Here is a 21,310-nt window from a genome sequence, read left to right on the forward strand (position 1 = left end):
TAGAAAAGCAGTTGTAAATTTTTTAAATGAACGTCTAGTTTTGAATTTTTTATTTTCGAAATAAAAAAATTCGTGGAGTCGTTGGGTGTTGACCACTTGGCCCAATTCTTGCGGCTTAGCACGAGAACGGCCCAACGCGACATTCAGTCGCAACCCAATTTTACCCAACTAACCCTCGGTCCATTGAGGCCACACGTGAGAAAGGCCTGGAACCATTTCGGGCCACCTAAACACGAGCCCATCACGTGACCCCACCACACCGCAAAGCCCATCAAGTGGACAACGCGCAAAGCGGCCCAGAACGACACGAAGTCCAAACCATTGTCTCTCTCTCTCTCTCTCCTCTCCCCGAGATCCGTCTCCGTCCGTCGCCGGATCCGAGACCCTAAGCCCTAGAGCTCGCCTCGGCCCGCCCCCCGGCGCCGTCGGCGTCAATGGAGGACGAGGAGATGGAGAAGAAGGTGCAGCAGTACCTGCAGCGCAAGGGCTTCCGCCTCACCGAGCTAGCGCTGCAGGAGGAGCGCAACCGCCTCTCCACCTCCGCACTCTCTGACGTCGCGCTCGCCAGGTAGGTTCGCCCGCTTCCCCGCGCTAGATATTCGGATTCCGTAGCTCCGACCCGGTCGTCTCGGCCGGTGGCGGCTTCGGGCTATGCTCGAAGTTCCGGGATGGGGAGATCTAGTGGACTCGGTGTAATTTGTTGGAATGAAGTCGGTCTGTTTTTCTTTCTGGGTGCCCTGAGTGCAAATTCGCGGCGCTCTCGCTGGACTGTCGATTGGATTAGTTCACCGTCTTGGGTGTGAAGTACTGCTGTTAGGTTTATGGCCTCTGAGTTTAAAATTAGCTTAGAGGGCTGAGTTGGAGGAAATGGTACTCATGTTGAGGAGTTAAGGGTGTAAAATTCCGGTAACTCAAAGTTTTCAGTGAAGGTCTAGAGTCTTAAGCGGCTGCCACCTGCAGATTACATGCCATTGCCCAGACCCAGCAGGGTAGGAAGTAGACCTGGGATTGGATTTGGGCTAGGCCAATGTCCAATTGGACTTAAGCACTTGGACTCAATTGGACTTAAGCACTTGGACTCAATTGGACTTGGACTTAGTTGGATGCTGGACATCCATTGGCTTAAATCCAGTATTGTTGGATTCTATTGGACAAAAAGAACAGGATAATCCAACACCAATTTGACTTATTTGGACACACGAAGACGAGCAAGGTTAGTCAGGGAACTGTGCGCGGCAGCTGAGAGCCTGCGAAGACCGTGGCTTCGATCCAGCTATGGGTTTCTACGAGCTGCGGGACAGCAGGAGCGCTTGTGCGGGCGCCCATCACCCACCACGGTGTCATGGTCGAGCGGCGCACCCACGGCATGCGGCATAGGGTTCCTATAGGAGACAATGGCGCTGACCTGCCACACTTGGTTCAGAATGCCTGCATCGTGGGATCCCAGCTTGAGCCTCTAAAATAACATGACGCTGCCGGCGGCGAGGTCCGACGCCGGGAACGCGATGGGCCCGGGCTCCCCGAGCACGTACCCGAAGACGTCGTATCCTAGGTGCGTGCAGCGGTCACCTGCTCTCCGTGTAGAGCTCTCGTTTCTTCATGTAACACGACTGAAAGGCATGATTATTGTATGGATTTGGGCTTGTTTGTAGTTGGATTGGTTGGATGCCACAGACTTGATATGAGTTTGGATTGGATGAGGACTTATTTTTATTTGGACTTAGAATTGGATTCCTCTATTTGGATTTGGATGTCAATCCACTCCCACCTATAGTAGGAAGCCCTGGTTGCAAATTTATCACTTGGTCGTAATTGGTGTAAAAACACTACAGTTTACTCATCTTGTTATTGGAGATTTTGTTGCTTTTTTGTAGAAAGTAGCATGATTTGGTTTCTAGGTTTTTCCCCTCACATCTCTAATATTTATTTTTTGGAGAGGAACAAATGGGCTACATGTTGCTTAGGAGCTAGGACTAGGTTTTGTGACAGGAAGAGATAAGTAGCAGCAAATTTGATCTTCAAATCTTCGTCTAAAGTTTCTGGAACTTCCAGTTGATAAAGGGAAGGGAAGGGATAAGTAGCAGCAAATTTGATCTTCAATTCTTCGTCTAAAGTTTCTGGGACTTCCAGTTTATAAAGGCTGCAGTCTATGCTTATGTGGAGGACTGCGTTTTCCTGACTGCCTTCATGTGGTAATTGGTGAAACAGTCTACTTTTTTGGTTCGATGGTGCTTGGTTGATATTATAATAACAAAGCTCAATTGTTTTGTTGTTGTCTGCTTACAAATATTTTAAATCCATACTGCACTCAGACTCTGAAGTGGTTATATTTTGTTTTATGATCTTACCTATACTATCTTTTGATTGCTTATGTTCTGCATTGACAGGTCTGATAACGACCCGGCGAGATACTCTGATGGATATAGTAGGCTAAGAACGTGGGCATATAGTTCTCTTGATCAATACAAGGTGCGTTACTTGTAGATAAATCACGCTTCACATTCACAGCTCTTGTAAATGTGATTGTTTTTTTACAATCATTGAGGCATTTAGCTATTTTGTGGAATAAGACACAGTATAACCAGACAGTTCATTTACTACTGTTAGCTTCAGTTGCCAAATTGAATTAAATCATCTTTGCGTTCTATGCCACAAATCTACACTGCTGGCTCCTTTTATATATCACAAATATGTTCATATAAGTATGGTTTTGCACTTGACTACTTATGTGGTTCTAGACTGTCAAAAAGGTATTCGTGGTGGATGGGCTATTTACTGTCATAATATTTTTTTTTCGTTCACTATTCTGTTCTTAAATCTGGCTATATAATTCATGTTTTTTTAATCCCTATCTTTTTGTGTAGCATGAATTACTTCGCATCCTGTACCCAGTTTTTATCCATTGCTTCATGGATCTAGTAGCAGAGGGACATATGCAGGAAGGTATGTGTAGTTGGTGGATATAATTGGATAGACTTTCCCTGTTTTTGTTATTTACCTTAGTTTATTTCGAGCGTTTATTTCTTTGATATTATATCCTGCAGCTCGGTCGTTTTTCCATACATTTCGGGAAGATCATGAAGTGATGCATTCAAGGGACCTTCAGAAGCTCGAAGGAGTTCTCTCTCCTTCACATTTGGAGGTTATTTAGCTTTCTGTTACATTGTGCCATAATGTCGTGAATGGACACTTGTTTGTATAATTGATTGTATCTTCTCTAGGTTCAATCTGTGCATTTACCTTCTGCATGCTATAACTTTCAGGAAATGGAACTGGCTCGATCTGTAAGGCAAAATAAATTTAAAATAAAATTATGTGAGGTAACTGCAATACAAACTCCTTCTCGTTTCTAATATGTCATCTTGAATTATGCATGTTAGGTCACCCATGCTTATTTACTTAGATCGATCAGTTTATGGAGACAAAACATTGCAACTGCATGAAAAAATTGATTGAAGTGCATCACCTTTGCATAGCTCATTTTTTCAAGTTCACACCTACATATTGTTAGATGTTGACACACTGGGGAACACACACCTTAGGGTCTGTTTCTGTTCTTCCTTTCATTCCTTAATCTGATGGATATTTTCTTAAAAATGGAAGTGTTAATTCAGTTGTATTTATTAGGCATTAAGACAGTTAACATGTTATATATTATTATGATTATTTTGGGCGTAATAGCTGATCCATGTTATGATTTATAGGAAAGAACAAGTTCAGTGTTCTCAGCTGAAGCTTTCACGTTTTTGTATTGCAACACGCTATTATTCTATATTTTTGTTGTGTTCTGTGATAAATGTTGCTATTTGAAAAATAAATCACCTTCTCCAATTAAATTTTCAATTGCAGTATTCATATGAATTGCTTCTCCAGTATCTCCAGAAAACACAAGCTCTTGTGGTGCTTGGAATAATCAATGAGCACGTAACATTTGAAGGTATGATTCCCTGTTCTGTTGAAATTGGTGCTCGTGATATGTATTGTGGTTGTGCATTATCACTTCTGTCAATCTTCTCTACCACTTTTCCTTACGCAACATTGGCAGTATCTCCTGGGCAACCCTCACTAATCTCTGATGATGTGGACGTTGTTGCTCTGATTGGAACAAGTAAGGACCTGGCAAAACAGATAAATCAGAAGGAAGTACATTGGGGGGTAGGTTATACATCAATCTGGCTGTTTCCTACTCTAAGTTGTATCAAGTAGCTATGTTTTGCATATTTAAAAGTTTTTATTTGATGGGTTTCCAAGCCATGTTATATTCTGTTCAATATGCTCAGTCATTTGTTTGATTAAAATTATGTTTTGCAGTTGCTTGAAGATTCCGTTGAAGAGCGAATGGAGAAGGCACTATCAGAATCTGATAAAATTGAAGCTGAAAGCAAGGAAGCTGACGCTGAAGAAAACAAGGCAAGTAACTCTTTTGCAGTATCAATATCTTCTTTTGTTGTGTGTGCTATGCTGTTGGTCGTTAAAACATCAACCTTCCTTTTACTAGAGTGCTTGTGAGAATGCGCCCTCACAGCCCCACTGCACTATCTGTAGGCTGTAGCTGATAGCAAATGCTCATTGCTTGGTTCCACTGTGCATATCTGTGTTCATGGTCATAAGAATTTCAGTGGCTTTCAAATCATATTTCTGTATTGTTTTTTTTTTCAATTGTATTTTGCTACAGAAAAGAAACTCAGAAGGTGGGAAGCAGAGTGGTTCTCTTAAGAAGGTCAAAAAGGATAAGCTTACAGGTGCAACTGGAAAAAACATCAGAGCTGAGACAAGCATGGTTTCTGTGGCACCTCGGGTGAAACCGGAGCTAACACTTCCTGTGACGTATGTTTTTAACCCCTTTGTAGTTATCTTTGTGAATTCATCCTCCCAAATTTTTAGGCCTGGTTTTTTTTTGTGCCTAATCTTTTTCAAAGTCCCAATAATACCTTGGCGTTGGGGCATTGTTCAAGAATACCATTTATGTCGCTGACAAGTAGGTCCAGGGCCCACATGTGAATGCCTTCTACCTGCTAGAATTAATGATTTTGTGATCAGGAAACTTTTTTGGAATACAAATTGAAAGTGAGGTTTTTTGGGGGGACATCATAAAGAATAAAAGCTCTGAATACATAATGAACAAAGTTAAGAGGATACAAATATTGCTTTTGCTTTGCTTTGTTTTGCCCTTTTGTGCTCTTTTCTTGGTTCTCACAGTCTTCAACTTTTCTGCCCATTCGTGGCAATCCATTTTAAAAATGCAGTTTTTCTTTTAACTCATGTGGCAGAATATTTCATTTTATTCAGTACTTTGTATCGGGCAAGTTTGTTTCCTTGGTCCACTGGTTTCAATTCAGCTAGTTCACCACCCCTAAACCTGTATTTGAATTTCGATTATACTTATTTATAATGACGTCTTTTTATTTCTCAAACTTCAAAATAATGTTTTTTCTAGTTTGAAAATCAGAAGAACAAAATCGGCCCCTCCTCTTTCTTGTGGGCTGGTTCTTCTTTCCTCAACCCTGCTCTTTACTTCTATGTCAACTGAAAATTGTCCTCTTTGGGCATCTGCTGCTGACCCTACAACCCTAACCTGCTTTCTTTAGTTTCTGAAATGATTTGCTTGCCATCTATCTGCTAGTACAATATTTTACTGCTTAGATGCTCATGAATATTTACCTGGACTCTATGACCACTTTGAAATACCTTCCATGAGATGCTACAAAACCAAAGATTGCGATGCCTTTTTGCTCTATAACCACTCAACAGAATGTGATCATCCAGTCTTTTAATAAGGTTTGATATTGGTAGTTTCTCTTGTAAGTCGTAACTAAGGCACCAAACGGTGTCTGTGTTTATAATGCTTTTTTTTGGAGTTGTTGGCTCACCTTTTTACACTTTTATCTGTCAAAGTGTTAGGAATATGAGAAATCTTTACCTATTTGTTTCAGGCCTGTTGAAGTTGAACAATCGATTCTTGAGGACTTGAGAAACCGTGCACAATTGAATAGCTTGGCATTACCATCTGTTAGCTTCTACACATTCCTTAATACACATAATGGGTAAATTTAACTGTGATTCAATATTTATAACTTCTTTCTGCATGCTTTGATTTGACTATTATCCTGTGGAACACAGATTGAACTGCTCATCAATATCACATGATGGATCAATGGTTGTGGGTGGGTTTTCTGACTCGTCAGTGAAGGTTAATCCATTTTGGTCAAAAGGTCATATCTCCTTTATCATGCTGTTTATACTTTAACTGGTGAAATTTTCTTGGTTTTCAGGTTTGGGATATGTCAAAGATTGGTCAACCAGCAAAAACATGTAAGTTCCACACTTTCTTCCTGACCATTTCTTCCACTGTCTTCTTAGTCTCAATGCTTGCTATGCTGAATTAAATGCATAAGTTTGCATCTAGTTTAGGCCAAGGTTATGTTTGTAAATTTTAACCAGTTTAAGTTACAAACAGCATGCACTACAGCTTTGATGCATGTGTGCGACAGTCATTCAAAATTCTTCTACACCTAATGCAACATATTGTCTTCAAATCAAGCTTAATTGGCATACCAGAGTAGTCAACCACGTGGCATTATTTGATTCCAAAGCTTGTTAAGAACAACATAATACATCTATCATTCAGATATTTCCAGTTACACAATGATGGCATTTGCTGATTCAACAAACTTCAATTTTCAGCTAGTTCTCAGGGAGAGAATGGATCTTCCCAGGGTGAGCGCATATCAACATTAGATGAGGGGAAAAGACCCTATACACTATTCCAAGGTCATTCTGGACCAGTTTATTCTGCGGCCTTCAGTCCATTTGGGGATTTTCTCTTGTCGTCTTCTTCAGATTCAACAAGTAAAACATCTCAACATTGTGCTTTTATTTTGTACAGTCCTTCATTTCTTAATGTCGAGGGCTTGTTCCTGACAATGTATCTGGAAATAATGGAGTTACCTTCGTGGATCAAAGATCGAGTATAAAGCGGACAAACACAATGTATACAGATTTGAGCTTCCGGTTGGAGTAATACCTTACGACCTGTGTGGATGATTGTATATATGTATTCACTTGAGTACATTCAATGTGGTTAACCTATTACAGTGCGTGGATCGGATCTAGTCTAACCTAAAGGTAAAGTCACCGAGTTCCTCCTGTGCCAAGGTCCTGATGCCTGCTTTCAATAACCCAGAGAAAAAAGAGCCTCCTTCGGGGGGTCTGGGTCCCCGCCTTATATAAGGGTGATGTACCGTCTCTTATCCAGCCGTAGTCGATAGGGAGTAATTTTCCTTGTCGTCCAAGTAGATAGATCTGTCTTGGATACTACTATTCTCGAGTTGGTTAAGCAATCAAGATCTTCCTGGTATACACCTTTTGGATTCCGGGTCTATCAGATACAGTGGATTCGGTTCCATAATATCTAGAGTTATTAAGTATGCACATGGCATACCCCGTCCATATATGGTATACTTCTTATGCGTATATACCCTATAATTAAATATTCGACAGTAGCCCTCTAATTCTACTCAGCAGGGAGGATTTCTACAAGCACCTACTCGATTACCGCCAAGTCCAAGACTGGTCGAGTAAGATAGATCAAACTCACAGTCGAAAGAATCAAATAAGAAGAGGCTCTGATCCGAGTATCGAGTGGAAACACCTTTGTATCGCGCGTCCCATTGTTATCCGCACTCAAGACTCAATAGGGACCAGTAATATCAACTTCTCGACATCTATCTCTGAGTAGAGTTAAAAAAACCTTTCAAAATTTGAAGCGACGAGTATAGGCGCATTTAATGCTGGCTGGATGCATACGAGCGTGCAGAGATTCACACAACGTCATCATCCCGCTTTTCACGCCGATTGAAACACCATAATTTTTATCCGAAGTAGAAATAATTTCTGAGTCTCATCTTGAGACAAGGCCTATTTAATTACTTGAGGGGAGAACTTCATTGTCATTGTCTTAGCCTCATTGCCTCCTCCACAGTCTCGCTCTTCGAGTTCATCCACCACTGTTTACCTTCTACTCAAAGACTTCATCTTTTACTTTGGATCTTATGGCGGAAACTTTCGATTGTGTGACTTTGCCTTGGGAGTGCTCGACACTATCTCCAACAAATTGCGGCATTCAGAAGATTTCTCCTTTCGTTGTGTCTGCACCTCATGGCGTGAAGTGCACAGGACATCGGAATTTGCTCCTTGGATCTTGAAGGGACCATTCGTGCACGAGGATGGCTTGATGGAGGCCCATCGTCTGGGAAGTGAAGCAGTTTTTGACTTTCGTTTTCGATGTTTAGTCAGCGACAACTGGGAGATGATTGAGGCCTTGAACGGGCTCTTGATCATCATCGAGCGAGGGCGTTAGATCAAAGGTAGGGTAATTAACCCGGTGACCGGATGGTTCTGTATTCTCCCATCGCCTTCGTATGATGTGTTCTGGGTGAACCTAGATGGGTTCGCAGTGCGTAAGGTTGGGTAATTATTCATCATCATTGTTCCAAGGATGCCGTGCTTTTATCTTCAGATGACGAATGGAGTGCACGTTTATCTTATCAATGGACTACCACAATGATTTCAGATCTCTAGTGACACGTTTTGGTGGCGTATTTTGGATTTTCTGGATGGAGTAGCTTCAAGGGATTCATCGGGAGCTGTGGTGACATTGGAACCATCGATGCGCGAGTTTGAGATTTTCATGAAGGTTGGCGAGCAAATTGATGATCCAACGGAGCATAATGCATTGATGCTGGTTTCCCTCCACGCATTCCGTGATGATATTTAGGAGCTACTAGAATGGGAGGTTGTTCCTTGGGCGAAAGAAAAATCAATTTTGTTGGGTATGACCTCTGAAGCCATACCATCAATACCCAGAGTTACCAACCCTGGTTGAATTATCAGTTTTCGCCGAGTGAACTCATCACTGGGACGATTATGACGCGCTTGAAGTTTCCTATCATGACGAGGTTTCCATGACTATAAAATCTCTTGAGGGGAATTTCAAGTGACGTTCTTGTAAATGGATATCACCGAAGCTTTCTCCTTAGTAGAATAATAGGCTTTTTGGTAGGCTTTTGTCTGATGGTTGCAATGAAACATTGCCGTATTTTGCCTATCTAACATGCTATTGTCACTATTTCCTTATCGTTGAAATAGAGTTAACATGAGTAGATGCAATCTTGATCCGTAGGCGTGTAGACCACCTTCAAGATTTATTGATCGAATGTTAATTGATATCTAAAAACTCAACTAGACAAGTTATTAAATGTATGGCTCTCGAGTTACTACTCGAGGTAACCATAAGAGTAAGGAAAAGACTTAGTGTAAAACTAAAAACAGAAAAACATGACGGTCTTTTGCCAACTTTCACTGACTTGCGCACTTGACCAATGTATGGATATGAACTTGATAGAGAACACACATGAGATCGACTGGAACTTCAGAACATTTTTTAGCTGTTAGACGTCAGATGTCTGATAATCTCTTATGCTGTTATGCTTTATTAGATGTAGTTGTCTGTCATCAACCCAACATATATCTCTATTGTCTCTTATCCAAAGCAGTCGATGTAAGACCAGATAAACTTTTGCAGAAGACATATACAAAATTTACGAAAAGTATGGTATTGTTATGTAGCCCTTGACTTTATGGTCGAGGAGAAGATTACTCGATTTAAGAGTAGAATGGAACATACCTGTGTTACTGAAAATGTATGGTATTGTAGTCCCCGACTATATACTCGATGACTGGATTGAGTAAAGAGTAAGGTCACAACATCGAAAGTATGCGATGTAGCCCCTGACTCTCTGTTTGATATGATAATCAAGGCAGAGGGTAGAGCATATGCACCAAAATATACTTGACGTGGCCTTGTCCCTTCGCTCAATGACTGAATTCGAGTAGAAAGTGGAGCATAAGCGCTGACATTATATGATGTAGCTATCGACTGTCAGGTTGGTATGATAACTAAAAAACAGAAAGTGAAGCAAGAAACAATGAAAAAGCATGATGTAGGCCCCGACTCTCCACTCAATAGCTGGATTGAGTGGAGAGTAGAACATAATCATCAACTTCCGTTTCTCGACCACGTACTCGATGACTCTAGCCCCTGAGCAGGTGGTTGAGATTATGTCATGGTCATCGGTTGTATTTGAATAGCTGGGTAAGTGAGCATTAAAAACCCACTTCTGCTTGTGCTCATTTTCACCGTAGCCTTTGATTTGACGTGCAATAATGACATCGCACCCCTCTTTGTAGAGATTAGATAGGTCATACCGTCTTGGCAACGGCTCGACTTCCGCCAGACGCACCGCGCGACCAAGGTGATCTTGAAGACGCGATCGCTTTGGATCTTGATGGCTTTGTTTACACAGTGCGACCCGTTCCCACAGCTATAAATAGAGGGGGCCCAAGACCGTTCGTTTCTCATTCCGTCTTGTTCCTTCTCCTCTACTTGTTATTCTAGAGAACTCGTAGAGCCTGAAGCCATGGCCTCCACTGCATCGTCCCCGCGAGCCAAGCCCAAAGAATGAAGAAGCAGGGTTCCTCTCCCCCAAGCCCCACTCCATGGTTCCTCCTGGGGTCATCATTGCTTCCTTTGATGACGAGGAACCGAATGAGAGCAAGAGGGATGAAGAAGATGAAGGAGATGAAGATGGTGGTGATCTTGACAAGATCATCGACCATGTCGTCGATGAAGCCCCCAAGTCCCTAGTGGTGAAGAGAGCACAGTCGTCTTCTCTGTCAACAACCACTAGATCGGCTTCACGCTCCACGGAGGGTCCGTCTGTACCGTCGGCGTCGGTCAGAAGCTCCAGCATGGGCAGAGTTTTTGTCTTAGCCATTTTCCCTGGCCCTTACGCTGGCCACATGTCACAGGGTCACGGGGAGCAGTCGAGGCACCGTCGTGGCGTCGCACCAAGCAGGCTTGTCAAGGCGTCGAGCAGTTGAAGAGTTGTGGACGCGAAGTCGCAGGATCGGCACCGCCTACCGCAAGACGCCCATACCTACCTTTTGCTTTTGGGTCAGATGAGTTCAGCACAGTGCCAAGCCGTCGAATTCCTTAATTGTTTTGTGCCGGACCATAACTGAAACCAATATGTACACAAACTGCTGATACATATTGGGACCCCTGGGTTTTTGGGGCACGGGGCAGCCACCCTGCTTGACCCCCAGGGCCAGCCTTGCCCATAATTAAATATTCAACACTTAGTTCTCTTTTAAGTTTGGCATTTTATCTTTATTTTTATTTGTCACAGTTAGACTATGGAGCACCAAGCTGAATGCCAATCTTGTCTGTTACAAAGGACACAACTATCCGGTTTGGGATGTACAAGTATGTGAATTACTGTTTATGTTGACCTCACATTTGTAAATATTGTTATTTATAATTATGCACTATACTACTTGTTGATACCTTTTTTGTATACTTTTTTGACAGTTCAGCTCAGTTGGACATTACTTTGCTAGTGCTTCACATGATAGGACTGCTAGAATCTGGTCAATGGATAAAATTCAGCCTTTACGAATAATGGCTGGGCATCTTTCTGATGTTGATGTAAGTGAACTTCTGGTCCAAGAACTTCAGATAGCCAGGAAATTGATGTTTTGGTTAAATGGGAATTACTGGGGTTTGAATCCTTTTAAGTTTGTTTGTTCACTTATTCTTTTTATGTCCTGTATTGATGCCAGCATGTTTCGGCTGATCTTTTTTTCTTTTGCCTGCAAATTATTTGCCTTACAGTGTGTTCAGTGGCATGTAAACTGTAACTATATTGCCACCGGTTCAAGTGACAAAACTGTAAGACTATGGGATGTTCAGACTGGTGAATGTATACGGATGTTTATTGGTCATAGGAGTATGGTTATATCATTGGCAATGTCTCCTGATGGGCGATACATGGCCTCCGGAGATGAAGATGGAACCATCATGATATGGGATCTTTCGACTGGTCGCTGCGTTTCACCACTCCTGGGACACAGCTCTTGTGTGTGGACACTTGCTTTCAGGTAATCATTATGCGCTGTCTAACTTCTATAGTTTCCTAGCATTCCATGCCTCTCTTTAGCTCTAATGTTTGTCAAATTCTTTTACCTGTTACATCAAATTTGGCCAAAGAGTAATAGTTTGTTGTAGTTATAAGCATGGCTTCATAAACTGGCCAGTCCAACAGCCATCCATAACCAGTTCACTGAGCAGGATCCACTCCTAGGAACATAGTTGGTTCAGCTATCAATTTAACATCAAGTTACAATTATGTGTAGTACTATAACAATAAATCGATGTGCTAACATTTCTTTAATCCTCGTTGAGAGTATTTAATTTGAAGGTTGTGTAATTTTATGTCTTCAAATAATGGCCTCTTGGAACTGGTGGTCTCTCAGACTGGTATGGTTCAAAATACATTTGTCGTTGCATGGGCTAAATGGCAAGCTGTTCTGTTTGCTTCTTGTTTTAGACGTTTAGTTGATCAAAGTTGATACTTGTCCTATGAGCTCTTTACACAAAACATTTGGAGTTTCTTCTTCTTCTTTGCAATCTGATTTGAGTACCTTTGGCTAATAACTAAAAACCTTTGTGTCCAGACCAAAAAAGATTGTATCATTTTGGGCTTAGCGCTGTATTGCCTTTTGGATGTACACTAGAGATCCTTATGCACTCTGTATATTTGGTCCCCTGGCCTACAACTTCAATAGATCTTGGATCCCTACTTTTTGAGAAGCAGTACAATATTTTATCTTGTCTGACATGTCAACATAACACATAATATTACTGCTACACTAATAGTCAAGAGTTTGGACCTATATTACACCGATTCGGACACGCATATCGGACACCGCGGTGCGGCAATCTTCTAAAATGACCGATACCGTGGTGCAGCTATATAATTTAATAATATTTTTTATATTTATTTATATGTAAAATTGTAGGTTCAAACAGCAAGGAAAATGTACCTGTAATTCTGTAAAGAGCAGCCACTGAGCCACGCCTCTTCACTTCTTCAGCCATCAATTCTTCATAGTTCCTCTTGTCCTTCATTCGCCTGGACAAAGCCCAAACAAATAGCATCAGCATGATCACTTGATCAGCAGCATAGAGCAATAACTACTTAACTAGCAATTCAGCAGTTCAGCACTTGATAAAAGATTAACCAGGTTCATAAAACAACAAGTCACAACTTCTTCGGCCAACTTCTTCAATAACAGAGAACAACTTCTCAGCTATGTATTCCTTTGTCTTCACCTCTACTTCAGCACTGATAGCCTGCAAAAACATTGGTCCACCCTCAGAAATAGCAAGTTGATGAGTGGCCTCGTCTATGCATGCGATCATCCATCTGAACAAATGGTCACACCGTTTTCAGACCATGTGCTCTTAATGCTATCCAATAAGCCTGTAAGGTGAGTCCTTCTGAAGAAGTGTAGTCCTCAATTTGTTGTATCCAGCAATACTATGATTCGCAGCAAAGTTATATGTCTGTTGATAGTATGGATTTCTTGCTACATTGAAAGACAAGCCTATGAAAATAAACACAACAAAACAATGATACCGATACATTAGTTGCTAATTTGTATGAAATTGAAAAAAAAGAAGCATCAATTAAAGTTCGCATACCTGCAGAATAAAACATTCTTGCAATTATAGCATCCAACTCATTACGAATATCCATGGCCCAAGCTTTCTCTAATGGTGAAATGGCCCCCTTGCACTTCCTAGTTGAGCAGCCCATGTTTGATGAAGCAACACTACCAGAAGCTGCAGAACTAACATTAACACTAGCCGTAGCTGAACATGGTAAGAACACCTGCTTCGTTTTTCTTCTTTCTAGTTCTGCCATGGCACCTGCAACTTCAGCTTGCAGTTGAGCTAGAATAGGTACTGTCACCTTACGACATAGACAAATCCCCTGACTATTGATTTTCAGCAAGTGTGCTTTCACTCTAGTGTAGCTAGTAGTTGCAACATGATTGCAGTACATGCATTTCCATTTCACATTTCCCCCTGCCGCATCACCCTTATCCACCATCTCAACATGAGACACATGAGACCACAAAATAGTCTTTAGAGTGTTATCATCGAGACTTTGAAAATCAGTACTTGCGGGTTGATTACTTCCGCTATCCGATGCCATTCTTAACAAGAAGAAGGAACGAGAACAAGTAGTCAAGAATCGGACTGTGTCGAGATGCATGGAACAAGAAAAAAACAAACAAGTAGTCAAGCACGGAGACCGGACTCACCTGTCGGTGTTGAGATGCGTTACACGGATGTCGGAGTTGATCACTCGAGATGGATCGCCAGCTGGCATTGGGTGGTGGCCAGTGGCACAGAGCTGTAGATGCGGGCATAGCTCGGGTGCGGCGAAGGGTGGCGGGCGTAGCTCGGCTGTGGCGTAGGCACAATAGCTCTAGGGCGCAACAGCTTTCGCGTACAGGCCAAGGCCATACATACACCGAGTACAGGCCAATATGGGCCAGGCCATGTCTAGGCCGTGTTGCTCGCGTATCCTAGGCGTGTCGAAAATTCAACAATTTTATTTTAAATCAGAAATGCTTCAATACTCGGCCGATACGTATCGACGCCGTATCAGTGTCGAACATGGTATGTAGTGCGGGTGTGGCAGTTCACTAGCGTGTCCGTGTTTCCTTGGTTTGGACTGGCAGCAATGCATTTTTTGGGGAGAACATTAGCAAATGCCAATGCAGTCATTGGTTTATTTCCATTAGGATCTAAACACTGCTGTAGGTTATCCTTTTTCTTTTATTTCTGTACTTCGAGGATATTTGCCATATATTTTTTTAATTATTTCTGTTTAAATGCACATTGTTTTGTTAAGTGGTAGTTTATGATGTGTTCTGTGGTGTCATGTAAAACCGTCCTTTGTTCATGATGTGTTCTGTGGTGTCATGTAGAACCGTCCTTTGTTCATGATGTGTTCTGTGGTGTCATGTAGAACCGTCCTTTGTTCTAGTTCTAGGGAAAGCAGCATTGCTTAATTATATAATGCAGTAAAATATTCCCTTAGTTAAAATATTGTGCTATTGTTTTAGCTGTGAAGGGACATTGCTTGCATCTGGATCTGCCGACTGTACTGTAAAACTCTGGGATGTGACTTCCAGCACAAAGGCCCTGAAGATGGAGGACACGTAAGTTGATTGCCTTGTAAAATCACCGATTCAGGCATGTACATCATTGGCTTACTCCGACTTCAAAACATTCTTGTGTTTTTTTCTGAAACAGCAAAGGTGGTCCAACTAACCGACTGAGGCTGCTAAAAGCTCTCCCTACAAAATCAACTCCTGTTTATAGTCTGCGGGTGAGAAATTTATCCAACATTCAGCATCGTTTCATTTTAACTTGTGTTTTTTACTGTGCAATGTAACTGAAGAAATAACCAATTTCTGGCAATTGCAGTTCTCTCGGAGGAACCTTTTATTTGCGGCAGGTGCCCTCTCGCTAAGCTCGTTGTAAGGTGTATGTTTTGTAGAATACATCTAGCGTTGTTTCAGTTTTGACATTAAGTAGTGAAGCTGACATTTACTCGGCTGTGAATCCTATTGTAGAGCTTACATTTTCATTAGTGATCCCAACGAAACCAGCTGTAGTGCCAGTGTCAAACTGTGGCCCGCAGGCACAGCGAAGTGTGTGATGATGTAACATTATTAGTTAATTACATCGTGTAACTTTATCATTTTAGTTAGTGCTGAATCAAAAAGATGATGAGCGCATCATGTAACCTGAAGAATGAAGAGCGATGTGGAGGACATATCTGCAGCATTATCCAGAAACTTTAGACAGCGTTATGGTCGGCCTTTCTTTTCTGACTCTGATTTGTATCCTCTTTTATCTTCGAAGGGAGTTATCTGATGGTTACAATGGGTATATTTCGTTTCCTTGCAGCTGGCAGGTTAACTTTCGTTTAGAGATTTAAGCTCCGTGAGGCGCTCGCGCTGTATGGCTTCGTTTCTTCGTACGGTGAAGAGGCACTAAAAGTGACACGACAGCGGTCTGGCAGGGACAGGACGCACGTTGCTGCGTCGGTGCTACGGCCCCAGACGATCGAGGCCCCGGCCGAGAGCCGGACCGTCAGATTTGAAGTTGATCCCGGCGGCCACTAGCTCGACCTGAGACATCTGACATCCATCACGGCACCATCAGAAAGAGAATGATATCCATGGCCTTTGAGAGGTCGCAATGTCCGTTTCAAAAGGGAATTATTGAAGCTCTGTCGTCGTAGATGAAAGACTCACGTAGAATTGTTGTGCTTCAAAAGGGAACCAAAAGGTGACTCGGTCGTGTAGCATCGTGCCGGTAATATCTCGCGACACTGGACCACATGCTCGAATAGAGGCATGCTCCATTTTGATGTGAGTTCTCTCCATTTGATTGGTACGCGATGAATATCCTTGCCCTGTGCTGCGCCGCTGGTCCAGACCTTCTGGCTTAGCTTGACGTCAAAACGACTGCTCACACATAGGCAGTTGTTGGGACTAAAGCGTTTCCATCTGAGCAGGAAAAGAGCTGGGTCTGCCCTTTTCTTGATCCTGTCTTACGAACGGAATCTGAAGTGTTGGCAAAAGGGGAATTGCCATTTTTGTCGGCATAGCAAATATAAAAAAATATCTGCACACGGAACGTCATGCATGACTTAAATACGACAGTGCATCTTTTCACGAGCAAGAAACAAAAGCTTACTAGTTAGATTAACACTGCAGATCAATCACGTAACATCTTTACTATGTAGGTACCTATCTATGTAATGGTTTATTTTCCCTGAATGCAGCTTGAGGCTGAAATTTGTAATGAGGAACATGATGCGTGTATTACAAAATGTAGAGGCTGGAAATTTCTTTCCATTGCTTAAAAAAAGTGCTACATCACCTTCGTTCTATCTCTTCAATTTTCTGTCCATCTCAGGACCACATCTTTCTCTTATGTTTATACATAGCAAACATCACAAAATTTATCCAATTAATATTATTGATACCGATGTATTTTTTTAAAAAACATATATGCATGTTCACACGTTATCGCACAAACAAACAGAATATGTATCCGACTGTTTATTGGGAAATTGGCAATAACCAATAGAGTACTATCGATTTAACCATAGAGGAATATGCACGGCGTCTTCTTCGGAAAATTAAAAGAAAGCCAGTGGAGGACTTGTAGCAATCTTTGCACAACCTCTAAAAAAAAAGAATTGTGGACAGAGATAAGTTAACGAACCATCCTTGACTAGGGTACATATCTACCACACTATCTAGGGCCCATGAACTTAATGTTCAAATGAATTAGACAAAAAGGTGTCCTAAAATTTATCCAGTTGATAGTAACATGAACATGAGTGGATCATTAACTTGTAAAAAAGAGAGAAGAAAATTACATACAATGATTTCGTGAACAAATATAGGCTTTGTTTGACATTACGATGGCTTTTTAAAAACTACTGATACCTTTTCTCATCTTGGATATAGCAATTAGTTCAAAACATATTATTTGAATTCACAGCAGCAAAATCTTATAGGAATTAGTAAAGACGATTCTCATAAGTAGTTAGTTTCTACGTAGCATAGCATATCACAGCAACCACAAACCGACTTATAATCTAGGTGCCAAGATCACTGCTGCAAAAGCATGTCAAGTGGCCTGAGGCAGCTAGTAATACTTGAAGAACACATAAGGTCCATCAGAATCACATAACTGGACGATCACTACATATTAGTACCTCACAAATCTCACAATCTCAAGAACATTGATTGCTTGAACAACATGATTGGAGGACCACTACAGGCCAGCACTAGCTAGTAGTACAACTAATTCAACTGACCTACAATTTAATGGACCTTCAATTTCTTATTAGGCCTCGTTTGTACGTACCGTACTACTCCCTCTACCACAAATAAGAGTTATTTTTTTAGTATGATCATTAATACATTACTTTTCCCACTAATTACTAGCATAGATATATGTAAAATATAACAAGTTATAATACCATGAAACTAATTTTCAAGAATTCATGAATTAGTGCCTCTCCACTAGAGGAGACGGTCACCCAACCTCGAACATGAGGCACACTATTTTGTGAGTATCTTTTTGAGAAACTGGTTTTACTAGTGAGGGTTTGGTACTCTCATACTTTAAATTTTTTAAGTAAATTTTATAAACCTACAACTATTGTACTTTTGTAACATAAAACTACAATTTTTAAGATCCATTTCATAAAACTACAACTACTTATGCTCTTAGTAACGTAAAATTATAATTTTTTAGTATGATCCTACTCATCAGTCATACATTACTCGTTTTCCACATTATACTAAAAATGTGTGGCTAACGGGTGAAACCGGACCAAAATTTTATAGTTTTGTATTACTAAAGTTATAGTTTTATGTTACAAAGGTATAAATAGTTGTAGGTTTATAAAATTTACTTATTTTTTAAAAAATACCCAAGAAGTCTCTTCTCGTAGTAGTTGAGAAAAAAAATCAAGATATTTCTAACCATACCATTTTCAAAAGTTCAATCTAAATATTCTAAAATATATTGATGGTCAAAATTGCACGTAACTCTAGCGGCACTCTTAGGTGATTGGAGAAAGTAGCTGCAATGCTGAATGCACCATGAAACCTCTGCTCCGAAACAGTTGTTTCCTTGACCACTACCAGTTTATTGGGGCCAATAATTCTCTTCCAGGGTTGCTGTTCAATGTTCTGGGACAGACCAGACCATGTTGGTCCATGGTCAGCTTATCTTTTCACCTGGCTCGCACAGCTGCACTGTTCACTGTTCAGAACGGCAACGCCCCGCCTGCCCCTGTTCTGTTTCTGCTGGTCCTTGGTTTGCCTGCATCTCCATGCACGCAGCAGGCTGCATCGATGGAAGTAGTAATTAGCATGTAAGTTTCCGCAATTTTTTTTAAAAAAAATAGCATTTGAGTTGTAGATCTTTGGGGGACGATGAGATTGCAATGGTTCTCATAAACAACAGTGTTAGATAGTTATAATGATCGAATGCCAGCTCTCTCCTGCTGAGTTTCAGTTAATTTGGTTGGTCCTTATTTTTATGTACTTCAAAATGAGCGCAGCGAAGTTGAGTCAAATTCATGGATATGTTACCAAAGTTTTGCGTCAAGAGAACTCGATCTGTATCCAGTGATCTAGAGGAATGTGTGCAGCCAGATGGAACGGTCAGTAGCAACGAACATCCGATCGGGATGGCACCCGCGGGCGTCAGCCGTCCGCGTACCACTGGCACTTTGGATAGAAACGTACGTGCTCCACCAGCTATGACTGTGACTCTATGAGCGCAGGGCCGAATGCCGGTCTGACGATCGGTCGGCAGTCGGCACTAGCTTGACCGTACGTACTCCACCCCACCGGCTGGCTCTCAAGGGACCACCACGCCGCGCCGCACGGCGTCCACCCCACCAGTCCTGGAGCGCGCCCACCGCCCAGGCGGTCCCGCCCCCGCGGCCAGTCACGAGTCGACAAGGCGAGCGGCGGCACGGACGCCCGACACCAACCATGCGTCGCCCTACCTGTTCACCCGTTCGTCGCGGCCACCCACCCACCCACCCACGGGCTCCTCCTGACCGGCCGCGCGCGACGGGCGAGCTCCACTGCCCGTGGCCGCGGCGCGGTGTACTGCCTCCCTCGCGCGACCACCCGAGCGGTCAGCGCAAGGACTGGGAAGGATAACGTTGCGCGCGCGTGCGTGCAGGTGCAGCCTTTTTTCCCGCGGATTCATCGGTGCGTATCAGGCGCGACGGCATCCGCGTCCGCCTGCACCCACGTCCCCCGCGCACTGGACTTTAGGTGGGTTTGAATGGATGGATGAATTTGGGTGATAGCTATCTAGTTTTTTTAGTTTTTTTTATGGTGTTTAGTTAGATAGAAGAAGTGGATAGGTTGTTACTAGTGAGAATATTCCTTAATATTCTAATAATCCGATCCGGACGCTGTCTGATGTTTGTGTGTATACGTTCATATTTTTTATTTAATTCTTAATTTTATCTAGATTACAAGAATAGTTTGAAATTCTAAATATTTTTATGAGCAAATTAAACCTCACTAGCAACCCGTTTTAATTCGTTTGATCCAAAAGTCTGAGCTAATATTTAACTAAATTATCCAAAAAGCTTACTTTTATAACTTTTAGCAATTTTTAATGTCTTAAATAAATTCCCAACAATATGAAAACTTCATTAATATTCTTCTCATATGATTTACTAATTTATTAAAATATTTTCAACCCTAGGTTATTTGGTGAAAACATGAGTTTCTTTGTAATGCTCTATTTATATGCATTTCTATCATTTCATGTGATATTATCTTTTTAATTCAATTTGAATTAAAACAAATCCATCCAAACGCTGCACAATCAAAGGATAGGTTCACCAAAAGACCATCATAATCAACTCAGCTCATCCAATCAAACAGAAAATTAATTCATCATATACATTCTAATCTCACTAACTAAATAAAAGTTTGATTCATTCCATCCATACCAACTAACACTACACAAAAATAGGTCAACAATATAAGTTCCAAAACCTCATCAGTGCCGCTTTTAGAACCGGCACTCTATAAGGGGTACTGATAGTCAGAGACTATCACTGCCGGCTTAACAACCAACACTGATGAGGTTTTTTAGAAAACAAAAAAAAGGAGAAAGTCCAGGCAAATGAGTTGGCTCGATGTTTTGAGTCGAGCCCGCTGCTGGCCCCACATGAAGGAGCTCATCGTCACCGCTGGACCGCCGTCACTGCTGATCATGGGCCTTCACTCGCCTAGGACACCACCACTGTGGATCCTGGGCCTCCACTCGCCAAGGACGCCGCCGTCGCGGATCTGACACCTCAGCTCGCCAAGGACGCTCACGCGGTGGACCCTTGCTCCGTCTCGCACAAAGAAAATGCGAGGCACAAAGGCTGTCGCCGCAGAAATTGCAGGGCATGAAGGTCATCGCCGCCACATAAATGCGGGCCACAATGAGTGTGACGCGCGAGGCTGCGGCGAGACGCCCTTCACGGGGACACAACGAGCGAACAGGGCGGAGACTGCCACTCTGTTATACAATGGGTGATGGCCACGAGGCGGCCCCTGCCTCATCCATCTGCTCACCACCTCCTACACCTCTTGCTCCCCACCACTGTTGGTGCATGAATCTCCGACCCTAGTGAGATCCATGGCTAGATCCGTTGGATCCCGCCGTGGATCTCACAAGGGTGAAGTTGGATCCGGCTATGGATCTTGCAAGGGCAGAGTTGCTGACCGGTAGGGGAGGCTAGGAGGAGGAGGCCGGTGAGGGGATGAG

General features: G+C 42.2%; 1 protein-coding gene across 2 annotated transcripts; it reads left to right on the forward strand.

Annotated features, from left to right (window-relative positions):
• Window positions 1–324: 324 nt before the first annotated feature.
• LOC133883381 (transcription initiation factor TFIID subunit 5-like) lies at window positions 325–16,363 on the forward strand. Of its 2 annotated transcripts, XM_062322694.1 has the most exons (20): window positions 326–568; window positions 2,388–2,469; window positions 2,865–2,943; window positions 3,045–3,142; window positions 3,264–3,320; window positions 3,850–3,937; window positions 4,046–4,155; window positions 4,312–4,410; window positions 4,676–4,827; window positions 5,934–6,044; window positions 6,121–6,190; window positions 6,273–6,312; window positions 6,685–6,849; window positions 11,250–11,326; window positions 11,432–11,548; window positions 11,735–12,000; window positions 15,043–15,138; window positions 15,233–15,308; window positions 15,407–15,797; window positions 15,893–16,363. In XM_062322694.1, the coding sequence occupies exons 1-19, from the start codon at window positions 435–437 to the stop codon at window positions 15,461–15,463; spliced, it is 1,974 nt and encodes a 657-aa protein (XP_062178678.1). In that variant the 5' UTR covers window positions 326–434; the 3' UTR covers window positions 15,464–15,797; window positions 15,893–16,363. The 2 variants fall into 2 exon arrangements, with proteins under 2 accessions (XP_062178679.1, XP_062178678.1); XM_062322695.1 differs by lacking the exons at window positions 15,043–15,138; window positions 15,233–15,308; window positions 15,407–15,797; window positions 15,893–16,363 and adding an exon at window positions 12,922–13,249 and having other exon boundaries at window positions 325–568.
• The last annotated feature ends 4,947 nt before the right edge of the window (window positions 16,364–21,310 follow it).

The sequence above is a fragment of the Phragmites australis genome, chromosome 10, assembly GCF_958298935.1.
Source record: "Phragmites australis chromosome 10, lpPhrAust1.1, whole genome shotgun sequence".
In the NCBI taxonomy this organism is placed as follows: Eukaryota; Viridiplantae; Streptophyta; class Magnoliopsida; order Poales; family Poaceae; genus Phragmites; species Phragmites australis.